General features: G+C 38.5%; 1 protein-coding gene across 6 annotated transcripts in view; it reads left to right on the forward strand.

Annotated features, from left to right (window-relative positions):
- LOC128871660 (TBC1 domain family member 1) overlaps positions 1–12,115 on the forward strand; it is a 116,680-nt gene extending 104,565 nt beyond the window's left edge. For 5 of the 6 annotated variants that reach the window (XM_054113594.1, XM_054113595.1, XM_054113597.1 and 2 more), the window contains 6 exons: positions 79–987; positions 1,046–1,191; positions 1,549–2,141; positions 2,207–2,629; positions 2,905–3,051; positions 3,139–12,115. In XM_054113594.1, the coding sequence (XP_053969569.1) occupies positions 79–987; positions 1,046–1,191; positions 1,549–2,141; positions 2,207–2,629; positions 2,905–3,051; positions 3,139–4,335 (3,415 nt within the window). In that variant the 3' untranslated portion in view covers positions 4,336–12,115. The remainder of the gene's footprint in view (positions 1–78; positions 988–1,045; positions 1,192–1,548; positions 2,142–2,206; positions 2,630–2,904; positions 3,052–3,138) is intronic. The other variant, XR_008456054.1, reaches the window with a different exon arrangement.
- The last annotated feature ends 4,783 nt before the right edge of the window (positions 12,116–16,898 follow it).

Below are 16,898 nucleotides of genomic sequence, written 5' to 3' on the forward strand. Positions count from 1 at the left end.
TCTCCAACGTTGCTTTAGCAAAAACCAATCGTCTTTTGTTCGTACGTAATGTTCTCTCTTCTTCCTCTTTACCAAAAGCATCCCTAAACAACGTGATCGCTCCGCTTCCTATGGCTGCATTCCACCTTATGTAGAACAGAATCGCACCATGGTCTTCCTGGTGGGCCGCTGCGATTTGCGTCTCATCTCACCAGATCGCAAACAAGTGTTGCTCTACAAAGACTTCAAGGATGTTGCTAGCTGTGCGCAAGGTCAAAAGAACCCCGATCACTTCGGCATCATCTGTCGTGAGGTGCACAATGATGGCTACATTGGTTATGTCTTCAAATGTCAGTCGGATCACGTATGCGACGATATAGTGGCGGCCATATCGCAGGCGTTCGTCACATGCGCCGAACAAAAGAAGAAGGAGGCTACACAGATCTTCTCGTGTGAGCACTGCCCCATGTTGTGGTACCACAAACTGTGCACCGACATTGAGGGTTTGAGTGAGAAGAAGACACAAGCAATGGTATTTCGTCGCATAGAATCGCTAACCGATGACGAGCAGGACATGATTTGGGCCAAGTACTATGGATCGGAGAAGACAAGCTCACCACTGGCGGAACAAAATCAATTTTTAATGATGTTATTACGCGCGCATTGCGAGTCGCGTCAGCAGCGGCACGTACACGACACAGCTGAAAATCGTTCGGAATTTCTGAATCAATACTTAGGCGGTAGCACAATTTTCATGAAAGCTAAGCGTTCGCTCACCAACTCATTTGATCACCTGTTGAAGCGCAAGGCATCAAAGGATGATATTGGTGTGCCGCATGGCCTGCGCGATCACCAAGTACGTGAGAATTCTGCCGAACCCCAACCGGTGGTTAGTCGGAGCGGCAATGAGACTCCACCGGAGGGATTCCGTTCGCGTTCGAATACAATTGGCAGTGCGAGTCCGAGCAAGCCTAACGCGGAGCACTTAAAGAGTCCCATGATGGATATGTAAGAAAAAAATGCGTTACGAAACAAGTAGCGACTATTTAAACTTTTTTTTTTTTAGATTTATTAAGGTTGGCAACAGTCCGAAAGAATCGGAGGCACATAAGGCTTCATGGCGCCATGCGATTTTAAATAGTGTGGTGACACCATCAAAGGGCATGGATGGCGATGCGCAGAATGAATTTATGTCCCCGATGAGGATTACCAGTGAGTCATAGGAACCTTTAAGTTATTCCATTTGTGATTAAGATGAATTCGCCAGCCGCCATGAGCGTAGGAATTATGAGTTTTATTTATTTATTTTTTTATATTATTATTCTATATTATTTTATTTTTAGTAATTAATTTGAATTTCCTTTCGTGTTATTTGGTTTTTTTTTTCATTTTATTTATATTTATTTTATTTCACTTATCTTTTTTTATTTGAATTTATTTTATTTTACTATTATATTTTATCCTATTTTTATTTATCTTTACTTTCTGTGTACTTTCATTTGTTTTACTTTTATTTTTATTTTTACTTTTTTTTTTTTGTATGAATTAATAACATTATTTCCCTTCCAGAACGCATTCGAGGCAAGCGAACTCGGGAAGAACTGCGCGATCTTTGGAAGACCGCTATTCGTCAGACTATCCTGTTGAATCGCATGGAAACCGAGAATGCCATGTTGCAGGCGCGTCAAAATGAAAATGAGCTCAAACGTATCAAACTCGACTACGAAGAGATCGTCCCATGTGACAAGCAACTAATCGAGCGCTGGGAGCAGATCATTGAGCGCGACTCCATGAAGATAAGCAATAAGAAAGATCCTAAAGTGTTGGCTCAAGCGATTAAATGTGGCGTACCACGTTCGAAACGGGGCGATGTTTGGACCTTTCTCGCCGATCAGCATTCCATGAATACAGCGCCAGTAGACACAAAGAAATTCCCCAATTTCAACACCCCCTATCATACATTGCTGAAGAATCTCACCGAACATCAGCATGCCATCTTCATAGATCTGGGACGCACCTTCCCCAATCACAAGTTTTACAAAGATCCACTAGGGGTAGGACAATTGTCGCTATTCAATCTGCTAAAAGCGTATTCTATACTCGATCCAGAGCTTGGCTATTGCCAGGGTTTGGGTTTCATATGTGGCATATTGTTGTTGCATGTGAGTAGTCTTAATTTTCTCACTTTACAATTTTGAAGTATCGTCGCTATTTATTTATTATTTAGTGTGATGAGGCAGATGCTTTCCAATTGCTCAAACATCTCATGTTCCGACGTCAGATGCGTACCAAATATTTGCCAGATATGAAAAAATTCCAACTGCAACTTTACCAGCTTTCACGTCTCGTCAAAGATCATCTACCAGAACTGTATATCTGGCTGGATCAGAACGATGTATCGCCAACATTATATGCCGCACCTTGGATTCTCACTGTTTTCAGCTCACAATTTCCTTTGGGTTTTGTGGCACGCGTTTTCGATTTGTTATTCCTCGAGTCATCGGAAGTGATTTTCAAATTCGCTATCGCTTTGCTGACTGTACACAAAGATGAGTTGCTGGCACGTGATAACTTTGAGGAAATTATGGATTATTTGAAAACAGTGGTACCGAAAATGGAATCTAATACAATGGAGAAAATTATGAAGTTGGTGAGTTTTAGGAGAATATCTAACTTCTCTCTCCTGATTTAGGTTATGCTTTAATGTTTTATTTTTAATTAATACTAAACTACCCTCCTACAATCCTTTCAACAAAGATTAATTAAGTGATTGCCAGATGTTTGAAAAGTTCCCAAATAGCATGATATAATATGTAACATTTCAAGGCAGTCTCACAAGTTTAAGACCTACCCGAACCACAGACTTTTATCGAAATATTCTTTGAAATACATGGAAACAATCATTGACGTTATCCTTTCTTGCAGGTATTCACTTTGGACGTCAGTAAGCAATTAACGGAATATAATGTGGAATACAATGTGTTGCAAGAAGAGATCTCAACAGCCAACCACCATTTGGAGATGTTGAATAGAGAAAAAACACGGAATATGCATCTGGAACAGCATCTGCAGGTGAGTAGCACTAAATTTCCAAATTAATAAAATTTTTTTTTAATGTCTCTATATTTCATTTAATTAATTTTCTATATCCTCTCACAGTTCGCTCAATCGTCGATCGCACAGATCGAAAAGACACGCTTCTCCCAACAGACCCAAATCACATCGCTGCAAACGCAGGTGCAATCGCTCGAACTGACCATACAAACACTCGGTCACTTCATCGCTCAGTTGACTGAACAAAACGTGGAACTGGAATTGCCCGGCGATGTACGTCGCATTCTGCAACAATTAGACGATTTGGAACGTCAACGTCGCAAACCACATTTCACTGAACGCAAAATCGGTAAATCCGTATCGGTCAACAGTCACTTGGGGTTTCCACTAAAGGTGTTAGAAGAGTTGAACGAAAAAGAAGAACATGGTTCGCCACAAAAGAAGAAGGAGAAGACACCTTTTTTTGAACACACCTACGAACAACTGCGACAGCAACGCAACCTACAACAACAACAACAAGGCGGTCAAACATCACCAACAGCACAAACAGCGATGCAGCAACGTAAATTACTGAGTAGTGCTAGCAGTTCGTTGGATGAAGGTCAAGATCAACATAAACAACAACCACACACCCAGCAGCAGCAACAACGGCCAAATCGACTACTAGACTCGCCGGACAAGCAAAGTAAGCTGACCGAACTCAAGTTGCCCGATCAGCTGGAGCAACTGCTAAGCTCTGCCAACATGCGCAGTCCCATAGAGGTGGACAGCGGCGTAGGTACGCCACTCAGTCCGCCCAGCACGAGCAGCAATAGCAGTAGTAGCGGCCTCAGCACAGCCTCTAGCGGTGGCGGTGGCAGTCTTTTCAGTCGCATGGGTTATAAAAATACACCGACGGCGCTTTCGCCGCTTAGCAACCGGCAGCCATTATATGGTGCGGGAAGTGGGGCAACAGCAAGCAGCACAACAAAAGTAATAGGTGGCGGCAGCGGCAGTGGTGTCGGCAAAGTGGTGCCACCTGTATCTATTATTTTGCCCACTGAGCAACCACAATGGGGTGCGGAAAATGCGGAGATGCATCCACTCAGCATGGTCGGTGAGGTAAATGTGCGTTTTAATGGTACTACCCAACTGAAATCAATACGACCCGTGCATCACATGCGCCCCATGAGTACTGTAGCAGCAGGAGTGGCTGCAGCAACTGCCACAGCGCTGCAACAAACGGGTGGTGTTGATGAAAACAGCAGCAGTGACAGTAACATTCAGGCGCCAAATGCAGCTGCGACGAATGTACTCAGCTAACGGTTTTGATTCATAGCGAAAATTTTGCGTAGCTTCTATTAAAGAAATAATATAGCAAAGGAAAGACAAACAAAAATAGAGAAAAAATAGAAAACTTTAGCGAACACTGCGGTGATTTTTCGATTTTAAGCGGAAAGTTATAAAGCGAATCAAAAGTAAGAAACGGTGGTTTAAGCGGGTATTTTTTTTCAAAAGCTGACCACTGGGAAGATTTTGCTTAAATTAATTTTAAAAGTGATTATTCTTCTTGATTGGCGCGAAAACCGCTTACGAGATTTTGGCCGAGTTTAACAAAGCGCGCCAGTCGTTTCTTTCTCGTGCTAACCGGCGCCAGTTGGACACACCAAGTGAAGCCAAGTCCTTCTCCACCTGATCTTTCCAATGCAGAGGAGGCCTTCTTGTCCTCTGCTACCACCAGCTGGTTGGGCATCGAATACTTTCAGAGCCGAAACGTTTGTTTCCATCCAGACGCATGATCCAGCTAACGAAGCCGCTGATTCTTTATTTAAAAGTGATTACCGGCAAAAATCAACTTTGGCATTCAACACTGGCATTCAGAATCGCGTTTCTCGAAAATTTCACCTGTAAATTTCGAATTGTTTTTTAGAGTCATAGTTCAAAACTCTTTCGCAGGTCTAAAAAATGCATAACGAATGGTTATTACAAGTTTTTTTCAAAGCTACAATATTTACAAATTATAAAAGCATTTATTGACCTGCCGTAGCGAATGGATACCCTTTCGCAGATACGGAAAATATTATATTACAAAAAAGTTGTATTGCCGTTTTTTATTACATTTTATGAATTGAGTAATAAGTATGCAAAATTTCACTTCACACACTCGCATATTTCGATTCACGAAGCTTTACTGCGAGGCCATACCCAGGCATTACTTCCCAGAAAAGTCGATTGCGTTACTGGAACGTCCCGGATTTAAGTCTGGCCAAATACTGTCACTATAGCAGAATACCCCAAAAAAACCTATGTCGAATGTTTTTTACTGTTACAACAACAACAACGACAATAACTGACTGTGACTTGGTACAAATAGAAGAATTAATTGTTTGCCCAATTATTTTCGCTTTCAAAACGAAAATCACCGTAGTTAAAAGCAACAAAAAAAGTAATTGAGCTTCATGCGCTTGAGAGAAATCTAGCAAAAATTGAGAATATTGTGATTGTTTGAAACTCGTTAATAGGCTACTTGAAAGCGAATGACTAAGGCTACAGAAATGCTTTTAAATGCCGCTATTAGAATTGATAACTTTAATAAAAGCACCTACGCTACTCAATCGCTATGCAAAATCACCAAAAATTAAAACAAAAAAATTAAGAAATATTCGAAAATATTCAAACAGCTATGTGTGTATAGTATGTATGTATGTAAGAGTTAAGATATGTCCGCTAGAATTGTGTTGTGTAACCTCTAAGCATAAGGTATGATTTTTTTAAGTACTCAATGATAGGTGAAAACTATTGAAAGTGATTGCTCAGCCCAAAATAGGTGATAGAAGTTCAAATAGTATGGCGCTTTACAGTTCAAAAATGTAATGCAGCTGGCAAGGTTTATTAGACAGACCCAATGAGAAAGATCCGAATTGTAGTTATTATATTATAGCTGTATAAAATACTGCTGCAGTGACATTTCTTGGTCGAATATCAAATTTTCTTTGCGAGCCTGGAAATTATTTCATTAGTGCATGACCACCATGCGATTGGTGTCAAGTTCTCTGCCCATTATGGGCATGAAACGTCAAATGATAGAAAGCGTTTTCCAATAGGTAAGCCGCCGAGTGTATTTTTGCCATGGAAAGTTTGTTATAAATATCGTCTGGCACAAAACTACAGAGACTTGAAGTTGTAAGTCCCTCCCACAAACCATTAAAGAAGGTTATACTCTGAAATTTTATATAGGTATGGCCAAAATGTAAACGCCCATTTAGTACAGTATTTTCTTAGAGTAAATTGTTTATAAAATCGACGTAATAATTTTGTTATCTTTCGTTGGGGAAAGAAGAAGGGAAGGTGGGTAAAATGAAGAACGGACTTTGGATTAGAGGATGACGACCAGCAGTGGCGTTTTGTGTTCGAATTAACCGATTCAAGATACTGATGAATTTCACCATATTTGTGATATTTAATCCCGCAATATCCGCAGATGTAGCGAAAAAGTAAGAGCCCAGATGTCTAAACATTTGTCCGACCAAATCAAGGCAGCTGAGAAGAAGGTGCTGAGATGATTCTGCCTCGTCCTCTAGACAGCTTGTGCAGAAAGGACTTGAAACAATTCCAAGCCTAGCCGCGTGGACAATGTCCGGTTGCCGGTGAGCAACTAATCCACTGTTTCCTTCATTGGGACTACTTCCGCTTAGAAAACACTACAGTGGTCTGGAAGCCTAAAGTTGAGCTTAACTCAACTCTTCCGTCCAACTTCGAGTCATCCATAAACATGTTTGCCATGCTCTGCATTCAAATGTTACACACCGCTCACCCATCCTTTAAGGAAATATGAATGGAAAAAATTCCGCTCGCACTTAGCGAAGGTGTACAATGATCCAGCACAATGGGGATGAACTCAAAGTTTTTAAGAATATTAGAGTGTCCGTATCTGACATCTAGCTTATGGCCAGAACACCTCAATCTGACTGCGGCGCTTGCAGCGACAGCTTTTCCTGCAATGTGCACGGGTACCACATTCAGCAAAGCGTTGAAGCGAAGCGCCGCTCTGATTCTTCACCACGAGCAGCAAGCCATTTCGAATGGGGCTTCCTACCTAGGTGAAGCGGATTCCCACTCACACCCCCTGGGACAATGCTCAATGTCGCTTCCGATTTCCCCCCAGAGTTCCGCCCAGAGTCCCGCCAGAACCGTCCCGGCATACTCAACACACGACCCGCTTGTGAGAGATACTAAGGCATGATACTATGCATCCTTTTACTTGGCCGCTCAAACCAAATCATCTAATACTAACACCGCTTTCCCGTTGGTTCTTGGACTTACCACTGAGTAGCACTGTCGACGACAGTAGATGATCTAACCGACACAGGCAGGGTTTTAATGAGCTAATATAACAGCAACAACTTTCTTGCTTTGCTTAGGGTATACATTTGCATTTCGCATTACCCTAGTAGCCCTCTGGGCTCAGCACTCTCTAACGATAGTTGTCACAAATCATTTCTCATTTGATAGATTGCTTTAGAATTTTAGAATTTCAGTTACACAGCAAATAATCCAATCAATTGGACAATTTATTGGGACTAGTCACTATTGTTTTACTATAAGACGGCATTCAGGAAGAAAACTGAAAATTTAAATAAGTATTTATATGTACAACAAATTTCTAATACTTTGCAGTTGTTTAAAATTCTATCCGCAATACGAGAAATGTATAGAAAACAGGTGTTAGAAAATTTAGTACAACTGGAAATGAAAATCGCGTGTATCAACTGAAATTTAGTACTTGTTGGTATGTACGAGTATGTATTGTATTTACAGTAAGTGGAAAATATAGGCAAGTATTTAGAAATCGTAAAGGCAAATTATGTATTTAAGTATGTCCGCATGTGTTTGGACTTTTGGTAGTTAGAAAAAAAACTACGCTGTGTTTGGTTATGTAATTTTTTTAAATTTATATTTAGTTTATTTTAAGTGCCACTCACAATGATAACTCAAGGGGCAGATATTATCTGATGGTAAATTAATGTAAGATTGGGATAATTTTACAAATTTGTAATGAACATTTTCCGTATAAAATATTGCTCGTTTGGCGGAAGAACGTCATGACTCAAAACATCACTTTTTTCTTTTTGGTCTTTTTTAATTTTTATTTTATCATTATTATTTTAATTTTTTTATTATTATATTGTTATTATTATTATTAGTATTTTTTTTTTTTGATTATGACTCTAGCCGCAAATGCGCGACGTGTTTATTGGATTACTTTGTAATCTATAATCTCTCTTACAAATTCTGAGAAGCATGCGCTTGAAAATCTTTCCTTATAACATTTTTCACATAGCGGGTATTTGTGTCGGTTTAACGGAATTGAGTTTGAAAAAATGTTGAAAATGATGAGTGTAGCCTATTTAGGCATGTTTGTCCGTAGAAACAATAACTTGAGTAAAAAAATTCGATATCCTATCCTACCTTTTTACTCTTGAAAATTAACAAAGTGATGATGCCACGGTCATTTTTCATATAACTGAAATTTTCATAGATTAAAAAAATTTCATATATCAGGTGTTTTTTTAGCTGCATGAGAACTATCGATATCGTTAACTATTATTTGACCGCTGAGAATGGCCAACCATGTTGACATTTCTGTTCAGTAAAGTTTGGCAAGTCACGATTTATGATGACGATGACGATTAACGCCCAAAAACAACGCTTCCAAATTCTGGAAATTGAATTTGATAAAAATAGATATATAAATAAATCTGCCCGCGAAGTTCATAGAGCACTGGCGACATCATTGGTCCTTATTTCTTTCGAAATGAGCAAGGAGCTGCCGTTACGATGAATGGCGAGCTCTATCGAGCCATGGCGAATGAATTTTTGCTACCAAAAATCAATTAGCTGAGCATCGACGAAATTTGGTTCCAATAAGACGGCGCAGTTTGCAATACAGCGCGCTTCACAATCAATTTATTGCAATATTCAAGTCACCATTGACGCCATACGGCCATAAATTGAACTGATTGATTGGATCATGCAACTCGTAGCTTGCGGCATGCATATGCCGGATTACATATTCAACAAATAAATGCCATGAAATTATCCACCAGATTATAGATAAAAAAAATCATTCCAACAACAACTCTGTTTTGTAATATCATTTTAAGTCTCAAGCTCTTAAAAAAATACCCGATACAATAGTAGATAATGTGAAAAATCGCTTACACTTAGTACAAGGAGCTATTTGAAAGATCATAGAGCAGTTTTGGAAAATGGTGGGGAAATTAAACAGTAAAAAATGAAAAAGTAAGAGAAGTCCGGTATATTTATAGAAAACAAATCAAAATACATTAAACAAAATTTGAAATATTTTAAAAAAGTTTTAAATATTAAAAAAAAGGAAATTTTTCATGATTCATTGTGTTGCACATTTTGAAGCGATGTTGTGGTCACTTCAACACAAGTGACTGATGCGTGTTAGGCAAGCGTGGGTATCTCGTAAACCGCTTCTTTAAAACTTGTCAAACATGGTGCCCGTGGATTTACTTTCATTAAGAAAAATTTTTAAAATTTAAGAAGTCAGGCAGCACCCAAGCCTACTTCATATAACAGCTCCATATAACAGCAATGCTTTTTTTCTAACCGTCCATTTGTCCGTGGAATGAATAAGTTGAGTGAAAATTCAAAAAATTATGCATAGGTGGACGCAGGACCTGCTATATAATAAATCCATGGTGAAAAAATTCAGGTGTAGCCAATATCAGACCATAAGATCAAAATTGGCTGACATCACAATTGTCATGACAGTGGTTTGTTTACGAAAAACTGAGATTGTGTTGGCGATATACGAAAAAAATCAACACAATCTTCACTAATGTTGCTTCGTTGCCGTCTGAACAATGACTTATTGGGCAAGTGTTTGAATATGTGTAAAATGAGCGGGCGAAATTCTACTGTCGAATCCTCGGTGGCAGATCCATAAGTAAAAATACTCTCAGTTGGTTGTCAAAAATTGAGATTTTCTGATTCCAAAACGTTTTTTTATGCTTGCATAAAATATGATTTAATTTCATAGAAAATGGTATCAAAAAGTCTAAAAAATGTCATACAAATTTAGATATTTTCAATAAAAAGCATTATTATAGCTGAGAAATCTATTAAAAAAATGTGTTATTGTAAATTTTGCAAGTCAAAGATATTATTATCTATTTTTATTGTTTGTCGATATTCTTTTGTTTTTCATGTTTCATGTTTTTCATGAAAAAGCACACACACCATCCCACACTTGCCTATCTCTCAAGCTCACACCAAGGGTCCCTGTCAAATAATAGGAAGAAGAAGAATGTTTTTACTTGTATTTTTGTACAATGGACATGCAGCCGGACAGCATGGACATACTCGCTCAATTTCGTTTTTCTCCATAGCAGATTGGCCAAACCTGGTAATAATTCAATAACTTATGAGGGGAGACCTACATAAAAATTGGCAGCGAACAAATCAACTCCTATAAAACGTTTCCACCAAAGCCAAACACTGGGTGTCTTGATTTTGGGTTTGAGGGAATTTTCAACTGTTTTCACTACGTGTTTGATGGAAATTGTGTTTATATGTTTCATTCCCTAAATCTTAGACGCTGACAGCCAATAAAATTGTTATGATTTTGACAAGCGACAAAACAGTGTTGCTTTGTTTCGATAAGAATGCAATAACAAAAGATAAAAGTCACATAAATGAACTCTTTTGTCCCCATTTAATATTAAAATGCATGCAAATCCAACAAAAACACGCTGTGAAAGATACGTTTGGGTCAAAGACACGGTTCTATTAAAGCTGGCAGCACTAGACCAACAACTACGTTTTGTACATAAGACCGTCAGACAAAAGAACGAAGAGAAGTATGAAATAGGCCGATTCTATCCGTCATTTTATTTTTGCTGACATCCTATTGCACTAGGCAAAAGAAAAATATTAGCTGGCCTACTGCTATTACCTTTAATAGGTTCTCTTTGGTTTAGGTTATGTAATTCGCATGGGATTTGACAAGTGACTGGATGGGATTGGTTTTGGCTGTTGTTTGCGCCCAGAACGTGAAAACGTTATTCAAAATATAACACCCTATCGGAAGATTAATCAATTTTGCAAATGACATCGTACGTCAATCATATTTGACACTTGTGAACTGGACAGCTGCAGTATACAAACAGACAAGGAATGGAGCGCGCAAAGGAAAAACTAAAGATTTCCATCACTCAAAATCATTTTTGTTTTTCATTTAGTAAAATGGGATGATTTAGTTTGCTCCACCCTGTATTAGAATGTGTGAATTGTGAGCAATAGTTTGTCATTGTGAGTTATAAAATGAAAGAAACTAAATTTTTACGTTCTGACATCTAGGCGCATCTTTTGAAAGCCCCTTAATAAACGAGATACTAGAGTGTAAACGATTGTTTATGAGGTAAGAAAAAAAGCGAGTAGAAACGAAGTGATTTACTATACAATTTTATGGCTTACGCTCAAAATTGTTTGTGTTAAGATTTTTTGATTATTCTATTTATATTAGTTTATGTCTTAAAAACATAAAAAAAAATGTTAAAACGCAAATAGGCATATGGAAATGTGTATTTATATTTCTCTTAACTCATAATGTCTCATTTTTATCTCAGCCGTTCATTTTCTATCGGACACAAAATCAGGCAGGAGGTCGCATATATTTGTATGTACAAGTAGTATATCTATAAAGCAAATATTTCGTTGATTAAGCAAAGCAAAAACAAATAAATAAATAAAAGCACATATAACGGAATGTACGTGCTTATAACAGTTAAGTTTGTAATTGTAAAACAAAAAGAAGAATACTTCAAAATGCGCTAGCTGATTCGCTGATTCGCTTGATTACCTACCCAACTACCTACCTAACTATAAATATTTATAAAAGAGCATACACACACATATATTCATATACATATATAATGAAATGTATAATCTCTGCAGCAACATAAGTTCGTGCGTATATAACCAAGTTGTTCGATTTAATTGTGCGTGTTATAATTTATTAAAAACAAATAATAATAATAAAAAGAAAAGGCTATATAATCAACAACAAAAACAATGTATGGAATCGTATTGTATTTTCTAGCTTAGTGATTGTGTGTTGCAACTATCAAAAGTTTAGCATTGACTTAAGCATAAGTATATACATATATAGGAATATATACATACATACACAAATGCAATTGTATGTGTGTGCTTCATGTAGCGTAGTAGTGTAGCGCTCATGAATTCGCTCCGCTGCGTGCTTCACAAAAAACAAAAAAATTGTATTATACCTACTATACTAATTTAAAACCCACTTTCAAGTACTTCAAAATAAATATTTTCAAAGTTTTATAAAACGCTTAGAATTGTTACATTTAAATGCTTTAAACATATACAACAACAGTGTACTGCGTATACATATTGTAATAGCTATGAAAAATGTATCAACACAGAAATTGAATAAAACAGCAAAATTATTTATCTGACCAAAAGTAAAGTCAAATTTATTATGTAGTTCCCCCCAAAACAATTGCAGCTATCGAATAAAAATGTATGATAACAAGTTCATGTGTGTTTTATTAAAGACAAAAACAAAAACAAAAAACAAACAAAGTAAATCGTCTTCTTTTCGACTCTTAACGTATTCCGCCTAGCGCAGGGATGAGCAACAGCGGCCCTATAAGGGATGATATACAGTTAGAATTTTCAAAAAATCGATTTTTTTATATATATTTTTTTCTTAATGCACGAGGTGTGTTCAAAAAGTATCGTGAATTTTGAATTTTCTTAGGTTACGTATATTCGAATTTCGATTTTTTGTGGCTATATATTGGTACTCATGTCTCTCACTCATGCCGATGAGTTCGGACTTTTTGAATGTTCAGTTAATTGTTGACAACTGCTTTGCTTGCACGTTTTTCGGCTCGCCTTCAATTTTTACCTATTCAAAAAGATGGATCAAAGAACCTGTGTGAAAAACGAAATTAAGTGCGCGGATGCATTCCGAAGGTTGACTGTGTCATACGGAGAAGGTACTTTGGACCAAAGCAACGTTTATCGGTGGTACAAAATGTTCGCAGAAGGCCGTAAAGATGTGAACGACGAAAAGCGTGCCGGACGCCCGAGCACTTCAACAACAGACATAAAAATTGATGAAGTGAAGAAAATGTACCGGCCAATTGTCGAATCACCATTAGAAAAGTTGCTGACATATCGGTTGGCTCGTGCCATTCGATTTTTTTCAATGATTTTGGCATGAGACGGGTCGCCGCAAAATTCGTACCAAAACTGCTCAATTTCGACCAAAAGCAGCATCGCATGAACATTGCATGTTGGACTCTGTCCGCAACGACCCAAATTTGCTCCAGAGGGTCATAACTGGTAACGAATAGTGGGTTTATGGTTATGAAAACGGTCAATAAGTTATGCGCAAGCGAAACAATCCGCCAGAAACGCCCGGATTTGTGGAAGAACAAAAATTGGCTCTTGCATCACGATAACGCCCCTGCTCACACAGCGTTGCTTGTGCGCGACTTTTTGGCAAAAAACAACACACTAATGACGCCACAGCCACCGTATTCCCCAGATTTGACCCCTGTGACGTTTTCTTGTTCCCGAAACTGAAGAGGCTCATGAAAGGACGACGCTACGCTACGATTAACGAGATAAAGACGGCATCGAAGGAAAAGCTGAACAAGATAAAAAAATGATTTTTTGAAGTGCTTCGAAGATTGGATTAATGAATAAATAAATCATTTTTGAAAAACACAAAATTGGCGATACTTATTGAGCACACCTCGTACATATGTTTAAGAGTAAACACAGAAAATTTAATATCGTACCGGTGAATATTTTCGAAGTTACACGCAAATTTGAAAAGGCGTTTCAGAGTATTTGAAAGTAAAAGTCGGTGACCAACATAACTCGAAAACGACTAAACCGATTAGTCTCAAATTAAATATATTTTGTATTAATTAATCGAAGATTTTTTCTCACCGATAAATATTTTTTTATAAATAATTTAAGGCCGAAATTTCGGTCAAAAACCGTTTTTTTTTTTTTGTGAAACCTCCATTTTGTCAAAATAATTTACTTTGCTTATTCCTTCGATTAATTACTAGATTAAACATTTCTTTAACGAAATCTGTGTGGTTTTTTAATTTCAGAGGATCCAGTTCAGAGATATAATGGTCACCGCAAAACGTCTTTTTTGAGATGAGCTCCCGGAGATCAGCTGTAGCTCCTTTCCAAATAAATATTTTTACTAATACTAAGTCTTAAAAAAAGCTTAAAAGATAACATAATATGAAATCCTTTCTTTCACCCCCTCCGCCCGACAGCTTCCGCAGATGGAATTGAAGGGAAAGTTAAGTCTGGCTGCAACTCCCCTTCTGGCCTCATACTTCCCTTGACTTGTAAAGGTTATTATTATTATTGATTGCCTGTTTGCGCACTGCGACCTGAAGAGATCTATTGTGCAGCCATGTAGCCTACTCAAACAGTTTTCGGCTGTTAATAAATCCAAAACCTGCTGCAGGCTTTATTTCAACCAGGGGGCTTGGATCTATAGCCCCATTTCCCAGGTAATTTAGTCTGCGTAGTGCCACTGCTCAGCAGTCGCATAGAACATGATCTGCTGTTTCTTGTGCCTCTGCACCCATCTTTTTCATGTGATAATTAAGTTCACAGTGTCCTGTTAGTAGTTCAGTGTACAGTTTTACATCCTTTCTGCTTAGGTTAAGGATTGCTTCTGCCTGTATCCGATCTGGATCTAAGAGTCTTTTCGATTGCCGCTTGCCAGATTGGGCTCTCCAGTAATCGATTAGGCCTCATTGTTCCTGCACACGCAGAAAGATACTTTTGAAGCTGTTAGTTACCCCGCAGAAAGGTTCAGGACCTATGAAGGGAGTGTTTGCCCCCTTCTTCGCTAAAGTGTCCGCAAGTTCATTCCCTTCGATCCCCTCATGTCCTGGAACCCACATCAAGGTAACAGGTAAGGGCTGCAGTGATACGTGAGATTCTGCGGCGAGAGTATCCTAACAAGTAATTCGCCCTCTGAACGGCCATGTTTTCTTGTTGTAGTGCATGTCGGCTACAGCATAGTAGTGTGAAGCAATGGATGTTTTTATTGTGTTGAATGGGAAAGCAACCGCCACCGCCTCTGTTATGTCTAGTGCTGAACCTTTTCTTGCTAGATCATCCGCTATCTCTATATTCCTATGACCGGAAACCCATATGAGAGTAATTTCAAGCCAATGGCTGAGCAGTTCCAGCTCCTCTCTACACTGTAAGACTAGTTTGGATGAAATGTAGTTGGAGTCTAAGGCCTTAATAGCTGCTTGACTGTCTGAGAAGATGGCTACTCTTGCACCAACTTCCTTGTAGAGTTTTAGTGATTTGCATGCTTCTCTGATCGCTAACAGTTCTGCCTGGAACACGCTGGCATAGTCAGGAAGTCGAATTGATTTGGATAGTTTAGGCGGCTCCGAATAGAGGCCAGCTCCCCCACCACAGATCATCTTAGAACCGTCAGCGTATAATTCAATGTCGAATCTACCAATCACCTTGCCTTTCCTCCATTCGGCCTCGGTGGAAAACGTACCGTAAAATCTTTCTTGTAGTTAGGGTCTTGTGAAGTCTGATTTATTTTTGAGCAGTGATGGTCTCTGCAGGAGAATCTAGCTGTGACGATCTTGTTGTCCAGCTTCCTATGTCTCTGAGTCATGTAGCGATTATTTTTATGTGTAATTTTAATGGTAATAGATGAAAAAGTTTACTGGCTTAAGGTATACACAAATAATCTGATAAGGCTAAGGAAAAGTTTACCAAAATTATATTAACCCGTTGTCAGCGAATTAGAAACGCGATATTTTGGCCAGTTTTGACTGCTTTCCTTTTCTTTTAATTTTCATTATTTTTTTTTTATTTAATATAACTCATTCTATAACACATATCAAATATGTTCACAAATCAAACTACAAAGGTACAAAATTTATAAAAATTCAACAACTTCACACGTTTTAATCAGAATCTTTAGAAAAAATTCGAGTATGTAGTTTTACAGCCCATTAATTTTATTGTTATAAAGTGAAAATTGGTTGGTTAGTTGGTTGGAGTGGTGATTCATCCAGAATCCAACTGGCGCTTCCGTACCATTTTGTTGCCACGTCCTCGTTACCAACTTGTTTAACAGTATTTACAGCAAGACTATATCCAGTCTGTGCGGTTTAGGAACCTTACTAGTCTGTTGACGTCTAAGCCAGACAGTTGCTCGAGACTCTCGAACAGCGGTTTGTCCAGGGTTAACATTCTGTCCTTCCATAGGGCTGGGCATTCGCAGAGGAAATGGAAGATTGTTTCCTTTTTCTCCGGTTGTTTACAACTATTACAGTATGTGTTGTGAAGGATGCCCATTTTGGCGGGTTGTTCTCCGATAGACCAGAAGCCTGTTATGCCTGCCGTTAGTCTACAGGCGTCCCGTCGTTTCATGTTTATCAATGTCGACGATTGCTTGATGTTGTAGGTGGGCCATAACGTTCTGCTGGTTTTGCATTTCGTCTGGTCTCTCCATCTACAATCTGCGATTCGAAGGTATTTAGGGAAATTGCATTCCTGAGTGCACCTAATGGTGTGAATACCGGTACTGCAAGAACGTAATTCATGGCAGATCCCCCTCTTACCAGTTAATCGGCTTTCTCGTGACCTTCTAGGTTCCGGTGTCCTCGGACCCAAATTAAGTTTACTTTATGGTTTTCACTCGAGGTGGTAAGGCTATTCCTACTTTGCTCCACCACTTTAGAGGTTGTTGTAGTCCAGTGTCTGGATTGCAGCTTGGCTATCCGAAAGAATAGCGA

This window comes from Anastrepha ludens, chromosome 2 (genome assembly GCF_028408465.1).
Source record: "Anastrepha ludens isolate Willacy chromosome 2, idAnaLude1.1, whole genome shotgun sequence".
NCBI classification, from domain to species: domain Eukaryota; kingdom Metazoa; phylum Arthropoda; class Insecta; order Diptera; family Tephritidae; genus Anastrepha; species Anastrepha ludens.